The sequence below is a fragment of the Rutidosis leptorrhynchoides genome, chromosome 10, assembly GCF_046630445.1.
Source record: "Rutidosis leptorrhynchoides isolate AG116_Rl617_1_P2 chromosome 10, CSIRO_AGI_Rlap_v1, whole genome shotgun sequence".
Lineage (NCBI taxonomy): Eukaryota > Viridiplantae > Streptophyta > Magnoliopsida > Asterales > Asteraceae > Rutidosis > Rutidosis leptorrhynchoides.
This window is the reverse complement of record NC_092342.1, coordinates 98382737-98397445: the sequence shown is the minus strand read 5'-3', so window position 1 is coordinate 98397445 and position 14709 is coordinate 98382737. Positions and strand designations below refer to the sequence as shown.

The 14709-nt window shown below is 33.3% G+C and overlaps 2 protein-coding genes across 2 annotated transcripts; both read right to left on the bottom strand.

Moving 5' to 3' along the window:
* Nucleotides 1–2197: 2197 nt before the first annotated feature.
* LOC139873339 (uncharacterized) lies at nt 2198–3679 on the bottom strand. The gene has a single exon (XM_071861265.1). It carries the CDS (start codon nt 3638–3640, stop codon nt 2492–2494), a length of 1149 nt encoding a protein of 382 aa, XP_071717366.1. The 5' UTR covers nt 3641–3679; the 3' UTR covers nt 2198–2491.
* A 3045-nt stretch (nt 3680–6724) lies between these two features.
* Nucleotides 6725–13153, bottom strand: LOC139871793 (delta-1-pyrroline-5-carboxylate dehydrogenase 12A1, mitochondrial-like). The gene is made up of 16 exons (XM_071859523.1): nt 13001–13153; nt 12556–12635; nt 12104–12207; nt 11946–12013; nt 11138–11195; nt 10907–11020; nt 10561–10644; nt 10154–10258; nt 9921–10034; nt 9580–9711; nt 9385–9474; nt 8894–8983; nt 8232–8441; nt 8020–8130; nt 7691–7770; nt 6725–7068 (listed from the first exon to the last, which is right to left on the bottom strand). The coding sequence occupies exons 1-16, from the start codon at nt 13093–13095 to the stop codon at nt 6930–6932; spliced, it is 1674 nt and encodes a 557-aa protein (XP_071715624.1). The 5' UTR covers nt 13096–13153; the 3' UTR covers nt 6725–6929.
* Nucleotides 13154–14709: the final 1556 nt, after the last annotated feature.

Below are 14709 nucleotides of genomic sequence, written 5' to 3'. Positions count from 1 at the left end.
TATATTGACATTGATTGTGAAAATTTCGTTCATAAATTGAACATGACCAAAAAGAGTTTGTAAAAAAAAAGGTGTAAATACAATGGAAGATGGTGCTTGTTGTTAGTTTATGTACCTAATGAAAGTGTCTCTTTATTAGCAATTAAATAATAGATTTTGGATTAGTGATTTGTAGCTATACTGACAATCCATGGGTATATTTATTATTGTCATATTAACCCATTTGAGATGTTAGATTAGGATTTGGCCCATGTTTGTAGTTCTATATATTCATGTAATGTTCCATATAAAAGATCAATGAAAACAATATCCACTTTCATGGTATCAGAGCTTTAACCTAAAAACCCTAAAATACTTATTCAATAATTCACTCGCCAACTTCTCATCTGATGTTAAAGCACCAGAGATCTCTATCCTTTCACCAGACCTATATCGAAGCCAATCCACCAAGCTCTTCTCGCCACACCAACAATGTGGACCAACGTCTCGGTCATCCCGACAGTGACATTTTTCGTCGTCTTATTTCTAGTAAAACAATAGTTTGTACGAAACTAATTCTCCCTTGCTTGCCAGCTTGGGTAACATGTGCGATTTTCATTTTCTATTTCTACTTCTAAAGCTAATTCCTTATTTGAAATCGTTCACTCAGATTTGTAGACTTCTCCACTCCCAAGTCTTAGTAATTTAAAATACCATGCTATTTTTCTAGATCACTTCTCTCATTACTTGTGGATTTATCTGTTACGAAATAAATCTGATGTTTTTAATAAGTTTCTCCAATTTCGCGTTTTTGTTAAAACACAATTCAATTGTGAAATTAAAATTTTCCAATGTCACCATGGTGTTGAATTTGACAACACCTATATCCATCAATTATTTAAAGCTAATGGTATTCACATCCTGCAAACATCCCAACAAAATGGCAAATCTGAAAGAATGATACGAACAATAAACAATCTCATACGCACTTTCGAGCCCAGCTTCCTCATACTTTATGGATTGAAGCCCTTCACATGGCTACTCATCACCTAAGCTTCCTTTCATTTTCTGCATCAATAATGAAATACTTCACACCCGTTTATACAAATTTCCACCAAACTACTCAAATCTTCGTGTTTTCGGATGCCTCTGTTATCCTCACCTCAACATCACAAACAAACTTGCTCCCCGTTTCACCCCTTGCATCTTTCTCGGTTATCCATTTAATCATCGCGGCTATCGTTGTCTAGATCTTGACACCAACAAGATTATTCTTTACCGTCATGTCACCTTTAATGAATCTACCTTTCCTTATGGTTCTATGAGACCAAACCAACCACCATCTTATACATTTCTTGATCCTCCACCAAACAACATCTTTCGCACCCTCCTAGAGTCCACTTCTTTTGCACCAAAAAAGAACCGATCCTGGAACCGGAACCCGTTCTTAATCCGAAAAAGAACCCTAGAGTCCATTTCTTAATCCGAAAAAGAACCGACACCGGGAACCGGAACCGATTCTGGAAAAACTGGATTTTTATTTATCCGGAACCGATCCTGATCCGGTTTTTGCGAATCTCTAGTTAGTAGGATTGTTTCAGGTGAATTAGGCTTTTGCCTTAGTTTTGACTCGGCTCTAGATAGCGTTTTTGTTATGAGTTCTCTCGTTACGTGCCAAGCTCTTTTTGATTTGTATGTTCCTGGTCTTTGTCATTTTTCGATGAAGAGGCTTGTTATATAGTGTTCGTTTTTTCAAAAAGAAAAAAGGCATCTTTTACCATTTCTCGATTTACCAGTCATTTCAGGGTAAATAAAACTATCTCAACTGAAATTCGTTTAACTACATTAATATCCTTCAGATTTAACAATATAATCAAGTTCTGTACTACAGTACGGCAGACATACTAAGACTAGTAACTCTTCTGCCATCACGGTTACAACTCAAATCAAATGAACGAGTCGACATAATATTAACTACCATGAAATTTCTTATAGTGTGTGAGCGCACACGCCAAAAAAGTATACAGAGTACTATTATATCCACAACTATTCTATATACTGTTTAAGCTTAATCAGCCAATCATACGCACCAACATAATGCGCAGAATCAGGCTATAACTGAGATTGTCATCCATCAAAACATAACAGAACTATCAGATCACAAAATTTATATAAAATGAGAGCAAGAACAAGAAACAAATAAAATTATATATGAAAACTTGACAATATCATCATTCAATAAAGATAACAATTCTCAGACTCCAAAACTTCAATAAAACAAACATAAACTTGTAGGGCCAAAACAGCATCTGCTGTCATCTGCAACCTTCATACTTTGGGACACCTATTTCAAAAACCTAAAGGTTCATACCTAAAACAGAGTGTCGCTTGGATTAGCACGTCATTTATAACTGTTGATAACGCCTAAAACTCCTCATCCCAGGTTCCTTAACAAAACTACCCGTAACTGGATTAAAAATTAACATCGCATTACTAGTTACTATCTTCAACATCAATTTTTCAAACTTGCACATAAGTTTGCCAAAGTACAACAAATCCTTGCTTCCGACGCCAAAGAATTCACAACTAACTCAATCGATTTCACTTCTTCAACAAACTCCAGATGCATCACCAATGACGAAAAATGTTCATCAATCACCAACCCAAAACACTTGGTAACATTTTCAAGCGAAGGAACCGACTCAACGCCTTTTTGTGAACTTTTACCACTCAAACAAGCTTCCGGAAACTTCTGATATTTCACCAACCATTTCTTCAAATAACGTACAAAACTCATAATCTCCAAACCATTCAACTTCCCAATACAAGCAGACAATATCACATCATCAACATTCGATGACGAAATCAAATAATGCAAACACAATTCACTAGTCGTAAACTCATCATGAGCCATCACAAGCAAAACCGCAGCATCTTTCGCCTTATTCAATTTCTTCACACCGAGACTTTTATCCGCAGCGATTTCAATAGCCGAAACCGCTTGCCTCTCCCACTCGTTCCTCACATCGACCATGCTACCATATCCATCTTTCGGCGCGCAAAGAAAAAACCTCAAAACCGAAAGCACATCCGAAACTTGAAGATCCGAAACATACTTAACACTCAAACAAACCAAATCCGCCCTACGTTTCTCAATCAACTTACCAACCAAATCTTTATAAACCGAACCATTAACCAATCCACCTTCAATCAAAGTTTCCAAAATCTCCCAAATTTCAAACACAAAACAAGCCTCTATTACCAAACCTAAAACCGCTTCGCCCATCAAAAACCCGAATTTTCGTATAAACGCATTACTAAAACCCTCGTCTTTCGGTTCAATACCGATCGAAATTCCAGAACTCTCTTTACTCTTCTCCAAGTACAAATTCAACATGTTAACAAACTCAACTTTAGTAAATGAATTAGGGTTCTTAAGCTTAATTTTCAAATTCTTATAAAACTTTTGCGCTAATTCTATAACTTGTGCATCTAATTCCGAAATTTTCCATCCTTCAACACGATTAATGAATGAATCATTGGTTTTAGGGTTTAAATTGAGTAGAATAGGGTCTGGATTAAGAACTATGGGATATTGTGAATCTGAAGGTGATTCATTGGATGTAGCTGAAGCTTTGGTGATTAATTCGAGCATAGACATTATTATATAATGGAAATGAAACTGAAATTAAAATTGAAATTGAAATATATAGATATAGATACAAACCTTAAAACTGGAATTGGGTTTTGGGGCGGCGATTTAGGGTTTATGAAAGGCGGAGCAGGGGTTTAACGAGGTGTGCAGCGGAACGGTGGTTTGCCGGTTTGGTAGGTAGAAAGTTTATCATATGGGCCTCAGGGTTTATGCCCATATAGGCAACGTTAAAAATTTCGCTATTCGGTGATTAATCGGTCGGGATTTTAAAATGATTAATTGATAATTCGGGAATTAATTGGAGATTAATCGAATTGTACTGTATACACTTAAATATTAAATTTTAAAAATTATATGTATAACTATAGCTAAAAATCATAAATATAAAGATAATTTTTAACATAATTGTCTAAGATTGCTGAATTTGCTTCAAAACTATAAAATTTTAGTTTTAATGCATGTTAAAATGTTAACCATTTTTGACTGACTGACTTTGATTAACAAATTCGATTTTGATCCATCAATTGAGGTTGACCGTTTAATTAAACGTATTTTTAGAAATCGGAACGGATTGCTCATAAAAATGATTAATCGGAAATTAATCGGCGAGTAATCGAGATTTTTACAACACTGCATATAGGTATTTCTTATTTGTAAATGTCCTCCGAGTTTTTTTTTTTTTTTTTTTTTTTTTTTAACCATTACTTTTTACTTTTACTACTAAAATTAAAAGAAAATCAATAATGGAAAGATCCTCAAATAAGTACATTCTAACAATAACGAAGGGGTTCGGAAAAAATAAATCAACTAAACCAATCTAAATACAAGCTAACTCAAACCGAACACAATGATACCGAAAACTGAACACCAAAAAACGAAACAATCCTATATCAACCATAACAAAAAATACTAATAACCAGTACATGAAACAAAAAGCAAACAAAGAGCAACACATAAGAAACGAGTTACCGGCTTGAAAAGAACGTTTTGGTTTATTTCGCCTGATCGGGAAGTCATCTCAACTTTGTCGATATGTACTTCTTTTCCTTTCCCAAATTTAAAATTGTAAGTAATAACATTGGCCGAGTCACTGTTGATTAATGAACCCGAAGCACAGGGGATCAAGCATTGTGTTCATCCCGAAGCACAAATGAACCGTTATCATTCTTCGACTTTCATTTATCATTTTTTGTAAAGACGGGGTTCATATGATAGTGTTGTAGGATGTGGAAAAATTTAATCGATAGTTGAGTGAAAAAATAGTGAAATAATAATAATAATAATATATATATATATATATATATATATATATATATATATATATATATATATATATATATATATATATATATATATGAAGAAATTATTTAATTGATTAAGAAAATGTTGTGGTCTTTGTAAATATGTGCCTAACGCCTCACATTTTACCCATCCACAACGTCCGGGTGTTGTGGGCGTTGTGGGCTGCCACACACGCTCATTGGACACCGTAAGAGGTGATCTAAAGGGCTTACATTATCCATTTTTTAATTAAGCATTTTAAAACAGTGTACTAGTATACTCTAAAGCATATTAATGTACAACTTAAAGATAGTTTATTTTCCTTACATTAGGTAGAATGAGTGTTTATATAAAGATAACTTTTGAGTTCAAATTGTTTGATAAAAATCTTTTTTATACAATTTATTTTTGCCACATTAGAGATAGTAGAATGTTGGTTCCAGTCTTCTATCTTAACATATCGAACAATTTAATTTAACATATCGAACAATTTAATGTATATAGCTGATTGAAACTCGTAAGTCGTAACATGTTTTGCAGATGTTAACACTCAAGTGGTGGAGTCACTGGTGGAGCCACTACCATGGTAGTGGTGGCGCTAGTACATGATGATACTACTCAAATGGAACTGGCCAATGTATAGAGTTTATCCGTTGCCATTTTGTGGAATCGAACGTCTTAGAGAGTTTCATTTGCCGGTGATATGTATATAGAATAATAAAATAGTCATCTAACTAGAAAAATCTGTTATTATTTGGCACCACTAACGATCAAAATTCCTGACTTCTAACCCTGCACTCAAGCTACACGACCTTCTATTCTGAATATTACGAGTATGATTCATATTGAGGTGTTTGGCTTAGTTTATGAGATGGGGCGTTTAATAGATAAGCTCAAAAACTCATTCTTTTTGGCTAAACTTCTTACTTCAATGAAATAGGGTAAAAAGCTCAAATAATATTGATAACTAAAAAAACACTTTTCATCTCAAATAAGATAAAAAGCTGGGAAATTGATTAAAATACACTTTTTTTTTTTTTAATGCCATCAAACAAAATACACTTTTTAAAAAAAAATTGTCTTTTTACACCATTCAGTAGACGGGAATTTTGTCTACCACCTTTATCTGTCGTCTACTACCATTTTTACAAAGTAGTAGACAGTTTCAATAAGGTAGTAGACAGTGAGAACAAAGCAGTAGACAGCCAATTACAAGGTAGCTGACCGTCTACTGCCTTGTTGTTATTGTCTACTACCTTGTTGTAGGTGTCGACTGATATGTATTTTTGGTGTCGACACCTACAACAAGGTAGTAGACAATAACAACAAGGCAGTAGACGGTCAGCTACCTTGTAATTGGCTGTCTACTGCTTTGTTCTCACTGTCTACTACCTTGTTGTTACTGTCTACTACTTTGTAAAAATGGTAGTAAACGACAGATAAAGGTGGTAGACAAAATTCCCGTCTACTGAATGGTGTAAAAAGACAATTTTTGTTAAAAAAGTGTATTTTGTTTGAAGACAAAAAAAAAAAGTGTATCTTGAACACTTTCCCTAAAAAGCTTTAAAAAAAAAAAAAAAAAACCTAAAAAGGCTAACCCAAACACCCCTTAAAGTTGCATAAAAAAAATTATCAGTGAAACATGCTTATAACAAATTTGAAATTTATCATTGGGTAGGTTTTGATCTAAACCAACTTAGCAGTTGTAGGTACCCAATCTGCCACGGGAACAGAATATAAAACCAAACAAGGTGGTGTTTATTAAGGCTGCCTTCATGTTTATAAGCATTAGATACAATGCTAGGTTAGATGTAACCAACCATCTAATGCTTAATAATAAAGAAACTAAGATAATATAATATAAGCCTTCAGAACTAGCTATTTTCTCATGGTTTGTCTACTAAGACAAAGAAAACGGTCCATGGCGGGATCTCAAACTTGTCGAACGGGTCGACTTGGATAATCACAGACTCCTCTAGGGGTAATACCATGTTCCTTCACTGGGAAAATAGTTTTAAGTAGAAGGTGGGAGTTGCCATTTTTGTGGGACCGGGCCAACGTCGTATATGACCTCTCTATGACATGACCACACAAGTTTTATAGCTTCAGGAGTTCCTATTCCTGCTCCTCTTGGATCTCCAGCTGGCCCAAACCTGCACACATAATGGTCCTTACCATTTAGTCACTAGTTCAAATATTATAGAGAATATGTTTAATTTTTAAGGCAAATGTTTTTATGTTGTAAAACTGCTAATCTTATCTATAAGTAGTAATCTCGACCCATTTATTTATGGGTTGGTGCTTTGAATGGTGTTTGAACACTGAAGTATCTAACAGATGTACTTAATATGATCTAGAAACGGAACGGGTTAACGGTCGGCCAAAGCGTACATTTAGTGCATAAACCTCTTGGAATATTTAATTCAGAAAAATTAACTCAAAAAACTATGATTTTTGAACAAAAAAGTTTGGAAAAAGTTATTTCTGGTCAACGTATACCGAGGAGGTTTTGACCGTTACCCGATTAATCTTACAAACCATTTGGCCTTGTGTATTCATGATCTAGGAGAAACTGATGAAATTTCCAGTATGAACTCAAATTTTGTCCAAAACTGCTTAAAATTATAATTATGTTTTTTTTAAATCACAAGTATAGTAATATTTGCATGAAATGTTAGGTACTAGTTAATAATAATAAATATAAAAATAACAAAAAAGAAACACACACAAAAAGAAAAAAAGAAAAGAAAGTAGTGTTTTGTTATTAGTATTCACCAGTGATTCTGTGGTGCCCCTGTGGTTCTTGCTCGAAGTCCAGCATAAGTCGTTCCGTTGACTGTTTGTCCAACAACTTCCTGGAAAGTATATTGCAACAATCAGTTTATTTACTATAATTATGAAGCTACAATGTCGAAAACTATATAACCAAAATGTAAACTTCAGCTATTAAAAGTGTACTCTCATCGTTTTTTTTTTTTTTTTCAAATTCCAATATATCTTTACTAAAGGATAATAAATTAACGGCTGTTACTATTGAATAAGTTATAATAACTACGAGCATATGATATGACACAAATGTGCATGGAAATAAAGAATGCAGAGACCTGAATAAACAATGGATCATTTGAGACGACAGCAGCCGTTAAATGTGCATGCATCTTTTCAAGGGCATCTAGAACTAGTTGTAGTTGATTGTCTTTATACTCTGTGATAATCTGAGAAAAGTACCATACTCATAAAGGGGCAGAAATGTGAAAAAAAAAAAAAAAAAAAAAAAACGAAAACTGGAAAAGTATTATTCAGCTTCTACAATTACCTGAAATGGTCCAAATATTTCTTTTGTAACAAGTTCGTAATTTTCATCCTTTAGTATTTCTTCAATGGGTACGAACACTGCGGTAGGTTTAATAGCACCGTATATTGATGGAATAGTGTGGTTTTCCAACTCTTTACCACCGAAAAGTAGCTTCGATCCAGGAATCTTAAGCAATTTTCTCATGTGAACTAGCATTGCTTCAGTTGTGAACTGTAGAAATCAAACAAATTAAATGAAGGAAACTAGCTAACAAAACCAGCATCAAACAATGTTAGTGGTTTTAACTAGAGGTGGAAATATGGCGGATCTGGTAATGGGCCAAAATGGTCATGTTTAGTATGGGTCTAAATGGGTTGCGCATCCCGAAAGTTTTCTTTCTTATACATTCTCAGAGTTTTTATAGATAATTAATATGTTGAATATGGACTTTAAAATTATCACTATCATGACATTGCTAATCTAGTTTTCAAACTAAGGTGAATGAAAGAGGATTATGCATTTTGAATATGGACTTTAATAGTAACGAAAAGATTACAATGCTTATACATGTGGCCCATCAAAGACTAGAATAACCTAAATGTACTCGTGTACAAATTAAGTGTTCAAATTTTCAAATTTGACATCTGCTTTAATATTTTAATGAACAAAGTAGGCACACTTACGGTAAGAACTGGTCCGATGGTCAAGTCATGAAGTTTCCTCCTTGCAGCTAGATCAGCCAATTGACGTAAGAGTGACGTTTTGCTCCAGTTCTACATAATTTACAATTATAAAAAAAGTTAGAAAAATAAGGATGGAAGTTAATAGCACATTCCAACTGAAATGACAATATATTATCAATCTCGTAAAACGATCCACATTGTAAAGTTTGTTCGTCCCAAAAGCATTATTTTGAATTATAACAGTAAACAAAGACTGAAATAATGAGACATCAAAAAAATATGTACTCCATCCGTCCCAATTTAATAGTCCGCAGACAAAAAACACACGGCATAAAGAATACTGGACTATTAATATGGGACGGAGGGGGTATTTTGTCTTTTTAGTTTTCATACTATTCGAATTTTCATAGTGGACCTTTTGGTCAATTTAGATAATTATTAAGGACTTCACTTGTACGGATGTATATGATAATTATCGTACAACAACTAACCTCGTGCATGAAAAGCATGGATTGCGCTGAGCACTTTTGTCCACTGCATGCATATGCATCTTGATCACAAACCCATGAAACATAATCCACCTGCCAAACGCCAACCAATCGTAACATCTCATTTGTGAAACAAAAATACATGGTTAAAGTGCCACATAAGCATGCTTCGAAAAGTTAGTGATTACAGTTTCGTACCTCATGAACATCAGGGCCAAGAATTTTCCAGTCAAATCCAGCATCTTCCAATTTGATTCTACCGTTTAGATCATCGGCTAACTTTTCTGCCACTCTGGAGCTACCCGTGAAAAGAGTCATCCGTGGTTTTGCCTAATTAAGGCAGGACAAAAAGTCAACTTTTAACCGTCCTTGACCAACTTTGACCCGATTTTTGACGGTTGCCCGACTTATTAAATGTATTTCTTCGAATTGGGATGGGCTAGTCACCAACCCGCCGCAACGGCCGCCGCAACCGCGGTTTGCAACCATGTATATATGAGAATGCTAACATAATAATTATACGACAATAAAAAAATTACCTCTAGCAGTAGCTTGTTCATTGTTTTTCCATCAGAGTTGATGAAATCGACATCATTCAGAGGCATCCCGCAATCATGGAGCAACCGAAGCATTTGTTCCATAACAATGCATACCTAAATGTATGTTACAGCATTATCATTTATTCATTTATACTAATAAAAGCGAGGCTTCTAAAAAGCAACAATATACGCTTTGAAACATAAAGCTGCAAAGATGTTAAAAAAAAACCCACCTTGCTATCAACCTTAAGAACAGGTTTGTTTCCCATATAAAGTGCTCCCATCAACTGGAGTAAAGGAATTTCTAGAGGGAAATTGAATGGAGTAATCACTGCTACCTGAAATAAAAAATAAATAAACAAATTTATATAATATTGGAAGATTAAAGGAAATATACGTGGTAATATGTGAACTATTACATTACAAAGTTATACAATTTATTTATTTAATAATTACTAGCTTAAGCTTTTATCTAACGAATGTATACTAATTTTTAAAATACTATATGCAGTTTACTTTCTTATCATATTCATTCGAAAAGAAGGATCCTCTGATAATGATTTACATCCTCAAAAGCCCGTCTAATTGAAGTTATAAATTAAATTAAAGAAAAAAAGTAAATAAGTAATGGTAATCTTACAGATCCATAAGGCCACCGGAAACCATGACTTTGCTGCCCAAGATGATTCCCAGGAACTCCAAAAGACCTTGCCAGAAAGCGTACCTGTTTAACATGCAAAATGCATAATTCAGATACAAGAAGTAAACTAATTCACAATAATTGTACTAGACGTGAAACACGGTTCTCAAAAAGCATAGTACTATAACTACTTTATTGTTCGGTAAAACTTTTAACTTCTTTTGATTTATTCTACAACCAAGAATCAAACGTTAACTGCAATGGACGATTTTACGTACACTAATACCCCGTTTGGTTTCAATGGTTGAGTATATATACATTTATAAGCTAGTTAAAAATAATATACCTGGTCACCAGAGAAGTTTTCTAGAAACTTCCCAGTAACATAAACTTCACCAAGAGCCTGCTGGTAACTCTTAGGTGCAACTCTCTGTATCAACTTAGCGAAGAAATCAGAAACCTGAAAAGATAAAACAGGCAAAATCGTTATTAAACAGATGAAGATTTTCGTAGGTAACATAGTAAACATTTAGATGGGAAAATTTTGATGCCTTTTTATTTATGATAAGTTGTATACCTCGGGTAAGGAAAGCATATGACCTGCTTTTGAAGATATGTCTCCATACATAAGATACCTGTAAATAATGGGTTGGGCGAGCCCCGTTATAATGTTGCCACTATAAACTGCAAGAGTTAGCAATTTCACTTATGAAAGGGTCGGTTTGGGTTATTATTCATCTCAAACAGATCAAAATTCCAGTTAAACATGAAAAAGGCCAAGTGGTCCAAAAATTTTTAAAGTCGCCCAAATAATATTTTTAACGCATAGAACCTAATGAGTCGCTTCATCCAATGACAACAACAACAACAAAAACAATAACAAAACCCAATACCACATGAGTGGTGTATGGGGAGGTGAGATGTAGACAATCCTTCCCCTATCCGAGAATAAAGACAAGTCATTTCTTCACCCAGAGTGAAAACACTCTCAAAAGTACGGGAAAGTCATCCCTCTCTCTATTCGGCGGATAGAGAGATTGCTTCCGAGTGGACCTCCGGCCGGTAAGTAGGAAAAAAAATTTAAAAAATTAAATTAAATTGAAAATAAAATTGAGACGCCATGAAAATGGTAAAATCAAATTTCCATAGGTTTTAAATCCTTCCTGAAATTTAATTTACGCTCTAAAAGTCAGTCAAGTCGCCAATAAATCGACGATTGCTTCATCCAATGAGTTTGAATTTAATAGTAATAACATTTTTTCGTAATCATACTTGCTGAAACATAATTTATTAGAAAAATTAATAAATAGAAAGTGCGTTCGGGTCACACAACTCAACCCATACTGGTCACATTAAAAAAAATAAAATAAAAAATATTTGCAAACCTCTCGGGAGATTTAAATGGGTTGTGCATGCCATGTTTTGGACACTTGGACAAGCTTTCAACAAATGGCTGCATAAAAATTCAAAAATACATCCGATTAACACAAGTTCAGGTTTAAAAAAGACATATAATAAAAACTATACATTCTAAGCTAAAAACCTTGATTCCAGATTCGTCTACTTCTGAAACTTTGATAAATGATTCACCATTTAAAGGATCCACAACTGTATTCCAATTTGCAGAAGTAATCCATTTACCTTGAACTGCAAAAAGATAACAAACTATGTAAAATTTTATGATAACTAAATGTTGCTTCTGTCATAATTACAGCAACACAATGAGATCTTTCTTTTTATAACATATTCCCTGTTCAGGCTAGAATTACATAGTTTACTATCGCAAAAAAACAACGTAAACATGATAATTCACACAAGAGATAGATCAACAGTATCAAATCCACTATTCTAACTTAGTTATTCAAACACTAACGATTTTACATATGTTGTTAAAACATTAGATTTAGTCGTCTAATAGCATATTAGCATATAATGTAGTATCTAACAATACTAGTGAAAATGTACAAGATACAAATTATGAACTGAAATGGTTACCCAAATTGAGTACTTCAGCTGGCTTCGACCCAGATATCTCTTCGGCTTTCACAGTTGCAAATCCAAGCGTATGTGCGAGTCTGCAAAAAAGAATAGACATATCCATAGACGTATTAAATATAAATATACTTCATATTATAAGTAATAAAAAATTATAGTTAGAAGTAGCATACAGTTTTCAATTCGATGAATTACTTGCAATCAGTAGTGTATCCAATCGGAATATATATGTACTAATAGTAGGCAATATAAGCCCTAAATTTTGTAATCATACATGCATCATAACTATCTAATCTAACTATAACTTAAAATGGAAAACACATAAATAAAAAGTTAATTAAAATATATATATATATATATATATATATATATATATATATATATATATATATATATATATATATATATACATATTCAATTCAATCAATCGTGAAAGTATAAGTACCTTGAGAATGTAATTGAAGAAAGGTAAACTGAAGAAGAAGATGTTCTACTTGAAACTTTTGATTTGATTCCTTTGCAAACTTGAACTGACCACATTTTTTTGATTTGATTTGATTACTAGTAAGTACGATGATCTGTTTTGTGGAAACTCGAAACCCTCTCTTGCGTTGCGTTGGCCAAAACTATTATAAGTAGTGAGTTGTTAACGAGTGGAATTTTTTTTTTTTTTTGGTAAGTCCTCTTATGAACGAACGAACGCATTGGCTCAAGGTAAAACTTCGGTTAATCAAGCCTCCCGAACGCGAGATCTGGTACTGGGTGAATTGCGCATAATGAAGTGGATTTGTAGTTTAGTTACCTTTAGACCATTTGTATTGGTAGAAGGCGTTTCTTGTGGTGTCACTTGCCTTTTTGCACTTTTTAGATGAGTATGACGTGTTTTTTTATTGAGTCGAGTAATGGTGGTATTTCTTTTTGGTGTTTGTTAGGAGTATTGTTATAATGTGTTAAAATATAATTGAGTTAAGTATTATAAGTGGATAAAAATAATATTTTTAAAATAATAATAAAAAAAAAGAAACAAGAATGGATGTTTCTTTATCCGTCTCTTTTCAACACACGCTCAAAAAATGCCCAAAAGTAACGCTTCAATACTTGAAATATTGGTGTCACTTGGTGATGACTAGGCAAAGAAACGTCGTTTCTTGTCATTGATACAAATAGTCTTATATAATAAAGGTGTGATTTGGTCTTTTTGGATGAGCTTATTTCTAAGCCCTCACAAAATACAGAATTTAAAAAAATTCACAAAAATAATATAGTTTTTATTTACTTTCTCATTTATCCTAACCTTTTCCCTTTTTTAATCTTATCCACATATATCAAGAACATAATAAAACTTAACCTTTATTATTATTATTTTTTATTTATGAAATTGAGGAATTAATTTAAAACATTTCAAAATAGAATACAAGATACTCTATTATAAATTAGGGATAGAGTCAGTAGTTGATTACACCCTCGGATCTAAAAAAGGTGTCCTGTAAAAACTTTTGTTAAGTTTAAAAGTGTAATAAATCTCAATTTTTGTAATTATATTCAAAATTAATTTAACTAAATTTAATTAAAATACGAGTAATTGAGACTAATAAATGAGGTTATTACACTAGAGAGTTTAATGATATAAAGAGCACGAGATGTCCGTATCTATTTTTCGGAGTCCATTTCAAAGTCGAAAATGAACCTTGAAATTTATTTTAGAGGGATATCGTTTGGTGTCCTTAATTCAAAATCTTGGTGAGAGAAAATATGACGTGGACCAATAAGAAAACAGAATAATTGAAAAAGAAAAACAAAACAAAACAAAACAAGAAAAGAAATAGTTGAAACCACCGTCGGGGTACCGACGGTGGACAATCAACGCCAACATCGACTACAAGAAACGGTGGGCTAGTGTCCACTTTAATACTTGGTCCATTTCGACACTGGATTGGACGATGGATACCGAATGCTCTAGGTATTTTTTTGCAATGTAAAATTAATTTGGGATAAATACAAATAGTAAAGTGGACGTTTATTTCAATACGGATGGAATAGGTTGTAAGTTTCAATAAGAATTCTTTCAGGTTATATTCGAGTATTTGATTGATTTGATGAGTTGATTTGTTTAGTTTACCACACAGAGTTATATTGAAAAAGACTACGTATAGT

Excerpts from the sequence above, each read along its gene's own strand:
- LOC139873339 (XM_071861265.1), bottom strand. The coding sequence starts at position 3,640 with ATGTCTATGCTCGAATTAATCACCAAAGCTTCAGCTACATCCAATGAA.
- LOC139871793 (XM_071859523.1), bottom strand. The coding sequence starts at position 13,095 with ATGTGGTCAGTTCAAGTTTGCAAAGGAATCAAATCAAAAGTTTCAAGT. Across the intron at positions 10,645-10,906 it reads AAAACTTCTCTGGTGACCAG|GTACGCTTTCTGGCAAGGTC; the intron begins GTATATTATTTT and ends CATGTTAAACAG. Across the intron at positions 8,442-8,893 it reads CCATCGGACCAGTTCTTACC|TTCACAACTGAAGCAATGCT; the intron begins GTAAGTGTGCCT and ends TGATTTCTACAG.